This window comes from Acipenser ruthenus, chromosome 3 (genome assembly GCF_902713425.1).
Source record: "Acipenser ruthenus chromosome 3, fAciRut3.2 maternal haplotype, whole genome shotgun sequence".
In the NCBI taxonomy this organism is placed as follows: domain Eukaryota; kingdom Metazoa; phylum Chordata; class Actinopteri; order Acipenseriformes; family Acipenseridae; genus Acipenser; species Acipenser ruthenus.
In genome coordinates, this window is record NC_081191.1 from 28,813,251 (window position 1) to 28,826,976 (window position 13,726).

The following is a 13,726-nucleotide window of genomic DNA, read 5'->3' on the forward strand; positions in this document are numbered from 1 at the left end:
CTTTGTCCAGATCTTTATTTCTTCTTTATTAAATCCATTTAAAAATAGACAAAACTATCTTAAGTCACAACTGTAAATTAAAATAATCTGATTATCTAAGAATCTATATTATAATACATTTAAGGTTTAATCTCAGTTAGGAGAAGAATAAATCTTGGCTTCATGAACTTAGTTGCTTTCACATTACTTAGAAAAATATGACTGCACAAGGAAACATCATTGAATATATTTCAGGAAAAGATTACATTTATACACCTCTAAGAAAAGGGCATATTCAATTAGCACATCCCACACATGGAAAACTCTCTAACTACTATAAAAATATAATTGAAGGTCAACCAACAGGATTACACAGCAGAAAATATAATTACTTCTACCAGCATTGTTGTGTGTACTCCACAATTCAAGAAAATGAATACAGTTACACAAGTCTGTTAAATAGATTTTAGAAAAGCCATGTTCTTTTTAGAAAATAATGTTTTCTCCTTATGGTTACTCTATAATTAACAGGGAAAGAAGCCCATTAAAGATCTCAGTAAAAATCATTTAGCCAACAAACAATCTTTTTTTTTTTTTTGGAAAGCCTTTAGAAGCCTAAAATCTTATTGCAATCCCTGCTTGCCACCAAAACAGATATCAAATTAAATTATAACTTTGATAAAACCCTCTCTATCAATTACAGTATATCTCCTTTGAAACTATTTTTAGATCGATTGTTTTCTCATCTGAATACCCCTTAACCCATTATACTGTTTCTGAAATACCATCCGGTGATCTATTACAGACCTCACTATAACATAGGCAAGGTCTATAGTTAATCCTCCAGCAGTGTTCTATGAAAAAACACGATTTCCACAAACCTCATAAAATAAATGATTAATTGCAAATTATACAGGCAAGAAAACTGATTGAAGAAATATGAAAAATCTATCAAATATTTGGACTGCAGAAAACTATCGTGCCTTTGATGATAAAAGTTATCAACTGTGAACAATAATCACTGGGATTATATCCACTGTCAGTTTACAGTATTTATCATTTTCAACAACAGTATTATTTGTATATTGTTTTAATGCTGACTGCTGCTACAGCGTGAACTGCATGTCATCCAGGAAACCCATAGATGTAATTTAAACAATTATCATAAGCATATGTTGTAACAGTGAAATAATTAATGAGTTTAATTCCACTTAGCCAATCAGAAGATACCACAGGGAGAAAATGCCATGCTGAATTTTGGTTTACAGCGCCATACAAATGACAAAGGGTGGTTTTTAAGTTGCTTGACGTTATTATGTATTTTAACATAAACCAGTAAAAAAAATGTATGACAAGATCAGTGTTGGAAAGTTGCTTTGATGGTAAGTACTGTGCGCTTCTATCAACAATTGAAACCTTGCATACCCTAAATGTGTGTGTAAACAAACGGTATACCTCTTGCTTTCCTGCTTGTTTAATTTTCTTGATAATAGAGTGCTGACAGGCAGAAATAGCTCTCATCAGAGAATGGTTTTGCGTAGTTAAACCTCACAGCTCCCAATGCCACTTTAAAAGACAGCAGAATTAACTGGTTTACTCATAAACAGGGTTTATTCATTTTTAATGGTTGCTTATACATATAGCAACATAAGCATTTTAACCAATGAGCTTGGCTGTTACACATAAACATGTAGAAGTATATTTTGTCAAGAATGCTAATTATGTCACATTAAAATAAATACCTATATTCAAATTTTAATACATTGTTTCTTTATTGTAGCAGAGATTGACTGTTATCAGGCAAAATGGTAATTGCTCCCATTCACACCATAATTCCATTCATCGGGCCCTACTTTGCGATATTGCGGAAATGGCAGATTCCGCAATATTAGGCTTCTTCCGCGATTTCTGGCAGTGCAGCGTTTTTATCATTTCAGACTATTGTTTTTTTTTTGTTTTAAATTTAAGAAAAAATAATACCATTGGATTTAGTAAATTACCACAAATATTAAAGAGCTATAGTTACTTTTCCACAATTGTTCATGCTTTGTCCGCAACTGAGCCGCAATATTTTGAAAATGTTGCTGCTATTTAGGTAGGGCCCAAAAGGGAAACACTGTATAATCAAATAAAAAATATGAATACATACACGCTACTCTATGATAAGTAGTAGGAAACAGTAGTAAATGCAGAATGACTGGGTTGAAGCATTTGTTCTTTGGTTTACCCCACTCAGACTACTTGCTTTTCCTCTTGTCAAATATGTTGCAATAATTTTAGTAAGCAGTCTGTCCACCTAAGTGCAGTAGTAGCCCAAATATCATTGACTTTCCATTCAGAACAACTAGGTGGGAGGTGTGTTTTTTTATTTTTTCCACCAAAAATGAGTTTATACAGTGATGGCTACCAAGACCTCTCTTCAAGGAAAGCAAGATTCTACGTGGGGAAAAACACATGCATCAAATACACCACCCTCAGTCCAATCAATAGATAACATTTTAGGTACAACGGCATGTGAAACAAGGAGTGACTTAAGCAAAGGGTCTAAGTGGGGTAAAAAGACCACAAATGGCTCGTACTATAATTCTGCATTTATTTATTTGACTATAGTTTTTTTTTTAGATTATGCTTTTTTTATGCAAGTGTGTGTTATTTTCTGCTTCATCAAGGGAGCTGACATTTAGTGAACAAATTCAAGGGTAATGTGAACATTTAATGTCAGGTTTCAGAAGAGGGTTGAACATTTTGCACTTTTGACAGAGTGACAGGTATTTTACACTCTCCAGGAGTCGGAGCCTTTGTAATTGGGTGGGTAGAAGCTTGCAATTCCGCTATTCTCTCTTTGAATTTCTGCTGCAGGTATCTCTCCTCTTTCGAATAACTCTTGGCAAAAGCAGACATCAGCAGACATGTTGCCATCATGGTTCCTCCAATGCAAAACAAAATGGCGCCCGCTAGCTTGCAGATGTCGAGAGCTCTGTTATACTGCATTGCATGGTCATCCACAAAAAGCAATGCATCTTCCCCGAATGCTTCAATTTTTGGTGGGACGGTGTAGCCAACTACAGTTACTATCAAGCCAACTAGCAGAATGATAGAACCAGTTATGAGTCCGACCTAAAAAGAAAAACGCAGGGTTAAATCATTAAAACAGGAAAGTTTTAATATTTGCGTTTTTTCTAAGTCATGTGTAAAGGCATCCTTACTATAATACGTAGAACTATCGATATTGAAACTTAATCTATCTTAATTAGATTTCATGACATTTTGTTGATTAATTTCTATGCAGGAGACAACACCATGGGAAACATACGTACTGGTATATTAATACTTTTTGATTACCTGAGTAAAACTTAGTAGTAGGTTATTTGTAGGTTCTTTTTTTCTAGTATGCAATGCAATGTACACTCACATTGGTGATTTTACCAATTATGGCCACTCCTTTCTAGTAGTATATTATCCACCACTTACACTATCCAGGGTTATTGCGGGCAGACGTTTATTTTGGACAAATAGCGTTAACCATTTGCCATTCCCATTGATTTTGTGCTAAGCATGCCGTATATTTTGGGCAAACTCAGCTGTTTGGATCACGTTATGTACCCTTCACATAGATTGAAATAACAAACGCACTGCTTATACTGTAGTAATTGCTCTTACAAATCCACCATTCAGCTGATTTTACCTCATTACCTTGCCAGTCACATAGATTTCAATAAAAAAGGCAGCACTTTACTGTAGTAAAAGCTTGACAAATAGATCAATCAGCTGTTTGCACCTCGTTACTGAGTGATTACCCCTGTACTGTACCTTGGCTATTTAATCCCTGTACGTAGTGCTGGGTTTACAGTTTGAAAAAACAGCACTGACTGCAACAGCAAGCAAGCATGGCTGGAACTAGAACAGCGATGCGCATCAGCATGAGAATTCGTGCCTCAGATGTCAAGAGCAAATAAACAACAAAGATGGCTGCTTCTGCATCCAGTACTCAAAGAGAATTGCGGACATTTACCAAGCTCTGAGATGTTATAGGAATAAAATAATGACTTGGATAGCATTATTGAGGAATTTGGTGAATAATCGAGTGATCAGGAGATGGATTTATCAGTATGTACGACTCAGAAGAGGTATGTGATTAATACAGCGAACAAGGGGTGGAGCAGGGCTGGAGATGTCTTTTAAACATGTTTTACTGTGAATACAATTACGTTATTCAATTTAAACAGCACGTGTTGTGTAATGTTATTTTTTTTATATAAAATAAATTGGACCTGATGAGCCAGACAGGTGCAGAATAAATGGACCACAGAGGGTTAAACTATTTTGTTCAACTGAGAGAGTGCTATTCATGTGGTATTGTAATTGGTAGACACCATACCTTGCACACTGTACTGTAAATTGAATTACTGTCAAATAAATCCAATTAAAACAAGCCTTTCCATGATATTAATATTTTCCATATTAACTGAAAGCAGGCCATGTGTTATTATAACTATATATAGTTTGTTTTTATCAGTTTGAACCAGGATGTTTCTCAACAAGGCTGTCGGTGAGGTTCAGGCAACAATTTATAACAAAAACATTCTTGTACTAAGTAGGCCAGTATTGCTTCTGCAGCCCCCCCTCTTATCATACAATATGAAGCTACAATATAAGACATAGTATATAAGTATGATAGCTTACTTTATTACTGATTTGTGTAGGTATTAAATGTTGTTTAGATATTTATTTAATCAATAAATTAACTCCATTATTTGTCTTCTCTATTATCAACATGTTTGGCTTGACCTAGGATTTTCCCAATTTTCATTTATTAAAAGAAACTCTTACTGAATGTGAAAATAACCATCTCTTTTTACAGGTTATATGGGCCAGAAATATGCTTCCTTGCCAATTAAACTTGTGTTGAGTTCACAAGAAGAAGACAGAATATATTATGTACAATAAACCAATTTTGCTATCTCTGCCTCATTGAACAACAATCTGACTCTCCCATTCTAACCTAAATAAAATAAACAGAAAACAGTTCTTGGAATTTCCCCTGTGTCTTTGTGAAAATGACTTGGCCCAGGTTCTCATATAAATAATTTAAAAGTTTAGTTTTCAGAGTTTACGGAAAAAGTAATGTCTTACCTTCCAGAGAACAGAGCTCCACCTGCTTGGTGATCTCTGAATCTGAAAATCTTCATCACATTCCCAGATTGAAGCGGTGCAGTTCTCGTAGAACTGATGCAAGTACGATCGAACCCCATAGCGCCGATAGTTGCTCTCGGCAGTACTGTGCGCCTGCTCAACATGCTCCGTCCCACAGATCTCTGAGCAAGAACTCATCCTCCACATCTGAAACACAAGAGGAACAAAGGATGTTAACATGTTCAGAGGCATTAGTTATCCATCATGTGGTTTTTTCATTTGGTTACGGAACACACTCTGTAACTTTCTTCAGAACTTCATTAAATGAGGTACTTTAGAAATGTCAGTGTTTTATATTGTTGTACTGGAATAGTAAAGCAGGTTTAAAATCCAGAAACACATACTGCAGTGAGTAAATAAATATCTTTATCAAATATACAAATATATACATCTCTCTCTCTCTCTCTCTCTCTCTCTCTCTCTCTCTCTCTCTCTCTCTCTCTCTCTCTCTCTCTCTCTCTCTCTCTCTCTCTCTCTCTATATATATATATATATATAGTAAATATGGACTGGTGAGGAGGGCTATAGTGGAAAATTGTTGACCCGAAGGAAGACTATTGTTACTGACAGGGAGCTATAATGCCCGAAGCCGCAATAGTCTTCCCAAGGGGAATTTAATTTTCCACTATGGCTGAGTCTGTAGGACATATTTAACATATGAATCAGTCCAGAAAATAAGCGAGGCAAGGTTGGATAGTAAATACGGCTTTATATATTTTGTTTAAATATAGCTGATACAGCATAAGTAAATACATAAATAGAATTTTTAAAGTTCATAAAGTTCATACTGCATTCAGTAGTAATACTTTTTTTTTTTTGGCATCCAGCTCTCCTTATGGCTTGCTGACAGTTTATATCCTGGCCGTCATATTTGTTTACATCGTCGAGTCAGAAAACAGTGACATTTTAATCACCATTTCAGTGCTTGGAGCATCTTTCTTTTGTAGTATGTTTTGTAATTCATTTTCTGTTAAATCACAGAATCGGTGTTCAGCCATTTTCTTTGTTGTGAGTGCAGGGGAGAAGGGCGTTGCTTTGCAAAGAGGCGGGACTGACAGTGATGTGCATAACTGCAAGTACTCTAAACAACTCCATTGCGATTAGATACAGGTCAGGCAGCGATTGGATAAACCATGGCAACGGGCTGATTGCAGGGAGGAGTTTGGTGGTACAAAGGTGATGCAGGTGCGTGAGTACGGCCCGCTTGCGCTGAAAACGTAACTGACGGCTGGAGCTGTGTTTGTTGTTTTGTTTGTTTTGATATTGCAGAGGAGGATTAAGAGCCAGGGACTGCAGCCATGTAGCCAGTCCACACCACACTGAGCAACATCAGCACTCACCACGGACCCGACTTTGAAGAGCACACTTTCATGCATGGGACGCAGGATTACAATTGTGTACTGTTGTTTTGTCCGCAAGACTGATAGTGAAAGTTTCAAGGAAGTATGAACTTCAGGTCATCCCAGTATATGCACCAACAACAAGCTACTCGGCGGAAGAAGTTGAAGATTTTTATGAAGAAGTCCAAGAACTACACGAAAATGGCAGAAGCCACTATAAGTTCATCATCGGTGACTTCAATGCTAAAGTAGGAGCCCTGCAAAAAGACGAGAATTCGGTCGGCAAATTTGGACACGGCGACAGGAACGAGAGAGGCGACAGACTAGTTGAATTTGCAGAGAACAAGAACTTATTCATCATGAACACCTTCTTCCAGAAGAAACCCATCAGGAAACGGACATGGAGAGGACCCAATGGAGTGAAGAATGGCAGTGACTACATACTCACCAACAAGAAGCACACTGTACAAGATGTCTCAGTACTAAACAATTTTAACACAGGAAGTGACAACAGACGTGGAAGATGCAAAATACACCTAAACACAGCACTGGAGAGAGCAAAACTCGTGATGATGAAATCCAACACAATCAACATAGAAATGCTCCAGAAGCAAAGCCTGGTGTTTCAACTGGAACTTAAGAACAGATTCCGTGCTCTTCAAGATCTGCAAAAAGATGAAGCAATCGATAATAGATAAAACGTATGAGATGTAAAACTGAGGTCTATTGTAAGTGACTCTGCAGCAGCAGCAGTTGTTGATGTATAGTTCAGCCCCTAGTCTCTGTACATCGCTTTGGATAAAAACGTCTGCTAAATGACTAATTATAAATGACTAATTGTGAATGTAATAAAAAGTAATGTAAGTGCAGAAATGTAAAGTACAGGTAGGCTACATTACTGCAAATAGTTTCCAGTGAAGAACTCTGCGATACACATCTGGACAGTCTTTTGTTAGCGTTTTCAAAAAAATCCCAATTTGGCTCTGTATCAGGATGCTATAGCACGTCGCAGTGTTAAGAGTGCAACACACACGCTTATGTCATCGGTGTCCATTTCAGGTAGAGCGTACTGGTTGCCAAGGTAACACAGCTGATAATTCTTCTCTGACATCCCCTCTGGTGTTGTCAGAGTTTCTGTTTCGGTTGTAATTTCGTCATCTAAAGAAAACCCAGCTTTTTTTAAAGCAACGTTGCATTGTTTGCTAACTGACAGAGTTTCAAGCATGCTTTAGAAAGCGCACAGCATCTAACAGAAATTGTATTTACACACTGAATTTTCTTGCTGATGCTCATCGCTTTTCTCTTTCCAGCCATGCTTGCTGTTACAGTCAATGCTGTTTTTTCACACTGTAAACCTGACACTGTGTACAGGGATTAAATAGCCATGGTACAGTACAGGGGTAATCGCTCAGTAACAAGGTGAAAACAGCTGATTGGAGGATTATTAAGAGTGATTACTACAGTATAAGCAGTGTTTGTTATTTAAATCTATGTGAATAGCACATAACGAGATCCAAGCAGCTGAATTTGCCCGAAATATATGGCGTGCTTAACATGATATAAACGATCGGAATGACATCAATGGGAATGACAAATGGCAAACGCTATTAGCCCGATATAAACGGCTGCCCGGAATAACCCTGGATGGTGTAAGTAGTGGCTATTGTATACATACATATATACACACACACTACTATATACTATTATAAAAAGCACTTTCATTAGAAACCTTGAATCACTTTTAAAATTATGAATGCATTTATAAAATATGTTGTACTAAGAGAGGAACCTTTGTCACTTTGAATGACTATAGCCAGTGCCATTGTTCTTCACCTTTTATAAAAATCTATCTGAGTAAACACATATATAATTTATGAGTATGTTAAAGTACAAATTACACAAAATGAATCTCTATAGTGCCACTGTCACGGTTTGTTCTTTTGTTAATGGCCATTCAAGTTATGGATGAATTGATGTAAAAAATGTGCACGTTATACATACTGGCATAGGATATCATGTCACAATTATTGTAGCTTTCAGTGGCACTTAAAAATGACTCATACATTTCTAACACCAAACAACCATATTGGAGCTTCCAACAGAGCAACCCACAGAGCCAGATATTTACAAGTGCTTTGTTTTTTTTTTAAACTTTACAAATTGTACACTGGAGCAAATGTTTATTGAATCCATCCCAGTGTTATTTACTGTAACCTTTCGATGGTCTGACAAATAGATAATTGGTGCATCTGCTGTGCCATGGCAAAAATGGCAATTTAATATTGTTCTGTCAAAATCTTTGTTAAAGTATTTTACAGGCACATACCATTACAAAATTGTGAAAACAATTTGGTGCAGTCATAAAATAATTATCCAAAGATAAATACTATGGGGTAGATGCATTGCGCCTGTCGCAATAGTCGCAAACCAGTTGCAACAAGTCAGAAGTCTGAAGTGTACTAAACAAGCGCAACGCTGTTTGTGACTTTTTAGGGAATGCTTTGCAGCAGCAGTTTTACTTTGTAGTTCAAGATTAGATGAATATGTATTTATGGGCGTTCCTGCATAAATTTGCTAAAAGGGGTGGATATAGTGCAAATTAGGGTTCTCAAATATTATAATGAGTACAAAAGCTCCCGGCAATTGTGACACATACAATTGCATCAATTTGTTAAGAACTTTTGAAAGCATGTTTTAACCAGTCACAATTGTTGCTGGCATTTCCCAATCCTCTTTTTCTCATGTGTTGCTAATTGTGCTCAATGCATTTTTGAGGCAAACACCCAGGTACCTTATTTTCACGAAAGGCAGAGTGTACTTACAAGCAACAGACTGCACACATGTGCCACTAACCCCTCCAGCTCATTCTGAGCATCTGTATAGGACCATGATCTGTTCTGTGTCAATTGTCTAGGCTACTAAGTAGTCCAAGTTAAAAATAATAATAATAACAATAACAATGCTAAAATCATTTAGTTTCAATTAAAAATGATCTTTTATTTACATTGAACACCAATGTGTACAATGCAGCAGCATGATTTATTTTGGGTTAACGGTAGGCTAAAGTAAAAAGAAAGTGCACTAGGTATTCATTTTCAGTCCCTCAGCATGATAATTGAAATATTATTCTATATACAACAGATGGTATTCAAAATGTTCCTAGATCATTTTGCACCAGACAAATCAACAACCTACATTTGTTGTATTTACATAGAGTATGCAACCTGTGCCAGCACCCATCTGTTCTAGCAGGGTACAAATGGTCTAATAGTAGACTTTTTTTCTTACACATCCATATAGATTTTGAATTACACTATTTACACTAGAGCTTTATTGTAATTTATCAGCACTCTTTATATTACAGCTGTCCCTGAGAATCTATTCTCCCCTCTATTCACTGTCTTTAAAAACAATTGATAAATGTTGGACCATACCCTAGACTCTGTGTACTGATTACATAATATAAAAAAATAAAACTCGCACCCCCAACCCAACCCCCCACCAAGGCAGGAAAGAGCATTGCAGTTTATGCTAGAATGAAAAACCTTACAAGAGAATTCCATCTGGAGTGCCCATATTCAATCAGTATATAAAAAGAGAAACAACATGGGGAAATATACTGACAATCATTGCATTACTTAAATATGTCAAATAAAGAAACATGACATTTGATTAAATTAATAGTCACAAAAAAAAGCCAATCAACAAAGAAAACCCACCATGCAACTGGCTCTACTATCTGTCCACATTTAAATGCAATATTATGATGTGGATGTCATCTAAAGATTTATAACTATCAATCTTGGGTCTTTCAGATGACTAACAGGAATCTAAGAAGAAGATGATCTGGGTACTTTTTGTAGGCTATAGAGCAAGCAAAACATGTATTTCATAATATATGTACAGTATAAGTAGGGCTTCTGTTTTTTTTTTTATTAATTTCATTTTTTGATACTTTCACTTTTTATATAGTGTATGAAATTAGTGTTTTCCAAAATGCCTGGCCATTTTTTTCTGTCAAAATACATATAGTCATAACTCGACAGTACTTGCACACTTAAGGTGTACCTTCTTTCCTTTGCTGTTTTCCACAGCGGTGGGGGATTGGGGGTTATCTGGGTCTAAACCGAATATATATATCATTAAAAAATGGACACAATGTTTCACCTGTTTCAGTTAAGTATACAAGCAGTGAAAGTATATAAGTTGTGTCAACCAGTAAGACTGGAGATCTGTTTAATGCTGTATACATTCCCACACTGTAAATATATACCACTTTGAAAACATAAAGTGATTTCAATTTAGACTAGGGGGAAATAGCTTTCATGTTATTACGGTTCTATTAGGGCTTCTTAAACTGATACCGTAAAAGTATTACTATGATTTATGTTGTCATTAAATAACCAGTCACTTGTGCTTTATTTACCTACATCTTTACATCTTGATATGCTTCACTGATTTTGCATAGCCGCTAGTAATAGCAATCAATTCATCCTGTAAATTGAAGGCAATGGATGTAACATGTGACGTATGTTTGCTCCAAGGTTTAATGATTTACTTTCAAGACCCAGCTCATATATACAAGAAAAAAAAAACATATGTGCAAATGAAAAGCATTTACCACTCTACTTTATATTACCAAACTGAGACTTTAAGGTAGGCAAACCCATTTGCCTACCTTTCAAATACACACTTTGCATTTCATATCCTTTAAGGGGATTATTCATATGTATTATAGGCAGATGCCTTGAACGAATTAAAAAACAAAAACAGAAAACAAACAAACAAACCAAAAAAAACAATACACATTACTATGCAACGTTTTGAAGTGTGTATAATGTTTTTGTTGTTGAGAGCATTCGACATTTTAAAACATACCTAGCGTACTGTAAGTGTCTCTAATCCAAACTGTATGATTATTTCACAACCATTAATCTGTACCAAGAATTAAGCAGCTCCATATATGCAAGGAAATTGCTCCTTCGGTACGAAAACTACGATTCGGGCAGCACATAAAACAATAAGCTGTGTCAAAAAAAGGCTCAAATACTGTTATTATACTATGTTATTTAAATTGCAAGCACACTTAGGGTTTGGACAGATTCCTCCTTCTAGTATATGCTTTCAATGCTCTTTTGCATGTTCTACACATCAGTCTACGCTATTGTGATGTGGGTTGCTATATACAGCGCTCTCCAGGGTGCTGAAATCAGTTAACTACTACGCCTAGCGTAATCAGTGACGCCAGACAAAGTAGGCACACCAGTTGGCGAATTCTAAAAGATATTAGCAATAGGAAACTAACTTACATGTATTCACCACAAAACAAATGATTATATGTGCTTTGACGTTATCATAGAATTCCAACTTTAACAATTAACATAGAAAACGGTATATCACAAATGTTCCTAAGCAAAACACATTTTTAGCATCACCTATAAATAATACAAATATTCTTGCAAGCATGTACTGTATGCACTGTATGCTTAAAGCATAGATCAGTGCTTTTTTGCATTAGCTATTTAAACGTAAAGTATTTATACATCATTTTTGTTGCATACAAAAAACCCACAATGTATCTAACCAGTTAGTATGAAGCCAACACACCTGTAAACTCCGATCAAGAGCCTGTTACGTTTCACAAATAACATCCACAAAAATGTCACTGCATAATTACATTACAGTAAAGTATTTTAAAAACGTTAATATTGAAGGATATTACCTGTCATAACCAGCTTGCTGCCTGGAGAGTGATTGCTAGCCGCTGCTCTCTCACTTGGGTCCCATTACTGAACGTCCGCTCTCAGTAGAGAATTAATGATTTACATTCACTTACTCATACATCCGGCTACGCAGGCGCAAAGATGCCTTGCCAGCTCAGCGTGGGTGGACCCACAATAAAGTCAAACTGTAGTGGAGTTTTGCACTTTTAGTCAACTCATGTCTGATTAATAATGTACTGCGTTTTCAGTACAGAATGAAAATGTATTTTGAGAAGAGAGATGTCTTATTTTAGGCACGTCAGGTTAGGTGTCTAGAAAATGTCTGAAACGGAAAAAGGACGTATGTAAATGTGAAATGCGTTACTGCGTTTCAAACGAAATCAAATGCTATTTTTCTTTCATAAGCTGTAATAAGTACTCGGCACAGAAAGCAAATGCATAACTCATCAAGGAAAACAGTGGCAGCATTATAATATGTTCAAGCTCAAAACCTGAGCTAATAACTGAATACTAGACCATATAGTTGCATTGTCTGACATTGTAATGTGCTTATACGGTCTTGTAGGTAGTACTGAAACTAAGTCAATTTTAAATCTATAGATACAATCCTCCAAGTGTAGCTTATGTTACTTTTAAAAAGTACCAAGTAACAAAACAAGCAACAACTGTGAAAAGGCTCAAGACATTGTAGCTGGTATGTTTTTAGCATTTTATGCATTGTTGCCATTAAATAAATATGTTTTAACAGCCACTACATGGACAGTAATGACATAATAAACATGTATATGTTAGACACACTGGTTTTAGAAATGTATGAGGCAGAACACCTTTGTTATAACTACACTGGATACACCAATATCCAGTGTATACATGTTTTATAGTTTTAAAACTTATTCCACAGATGTAGTCCCACAATGCCCTTCAGATGCAGATGTATTGGCAACCCTCTCTTTTATGATTCATAGTTTTATAAGCAATATGCATTCTGTTTTTTGTTTTCTTTTACCAAGAACCAGTAGCAAAAATAAAATCATGGCTTTATTGCCAATTCAGCCACTGACCAAGTCTGTAACCAAGAGCAGTCACTTACATACTTAGCCTTCTTGTTGCTCAATTCTTCCAGCATACAAAATGTAAAGAAACATGATCCCATTATAAAGTGTTATTGCATTGTCTTTTGATAATAACATATATACTTTAACTGTGTTCCTTATAGCCCCTATATTTAGAAGGTCAGAGTATATGTTACATATCCTTGTTTACATTTTTCGTCTAGCCTCTCTACATGTACTGCAGGACTTAACTTACAGTATACATGAATACATTAAAAGACATAATTTTACACTGTAAAAACAATTTATGTATTTATGTACAACATAATAATCATTTAATTGGACGAATTCTAAGTCCAAAGTATTATTTCCCTGGGGCTAAAATAATAGAAAGAATAATTCCCAGATTTAATGAACAACAATGAAAGATGGTTAGGCT

At 35.8% G+C, this 13,726-nt stretch overlaps 1 protein-coding gene across 1 annotated transcript; it reads right to left on the reverse strand.

The window, feature by feature from the left end:
- Nucleotides 1–12,346, reverse strand: nrsn1 (neurensin 1). Its single transcript, XM_034058914.3, has 3 exons — nucleotides 12,235–12,346; nucleotides 5,113–5,319; nucleotides 1–3,096 (listed from the first exon to the last, which is right to left on the reverse strand). Exons 2-3 carry the CDS (start codon nucleotides 5,317–5,319, stop codon nucleotides 2,698–2,700), a joined length of 606 nt encoding a protein of 201 aa, XP_033914805.2. The 5' UTR covers nucleotides 12,235–12,346; the 3' UTR covers nucleotides 1–2,697.
- Nucleotides 12,347–13,726: the final 1,380 nt, after the last annotated feature.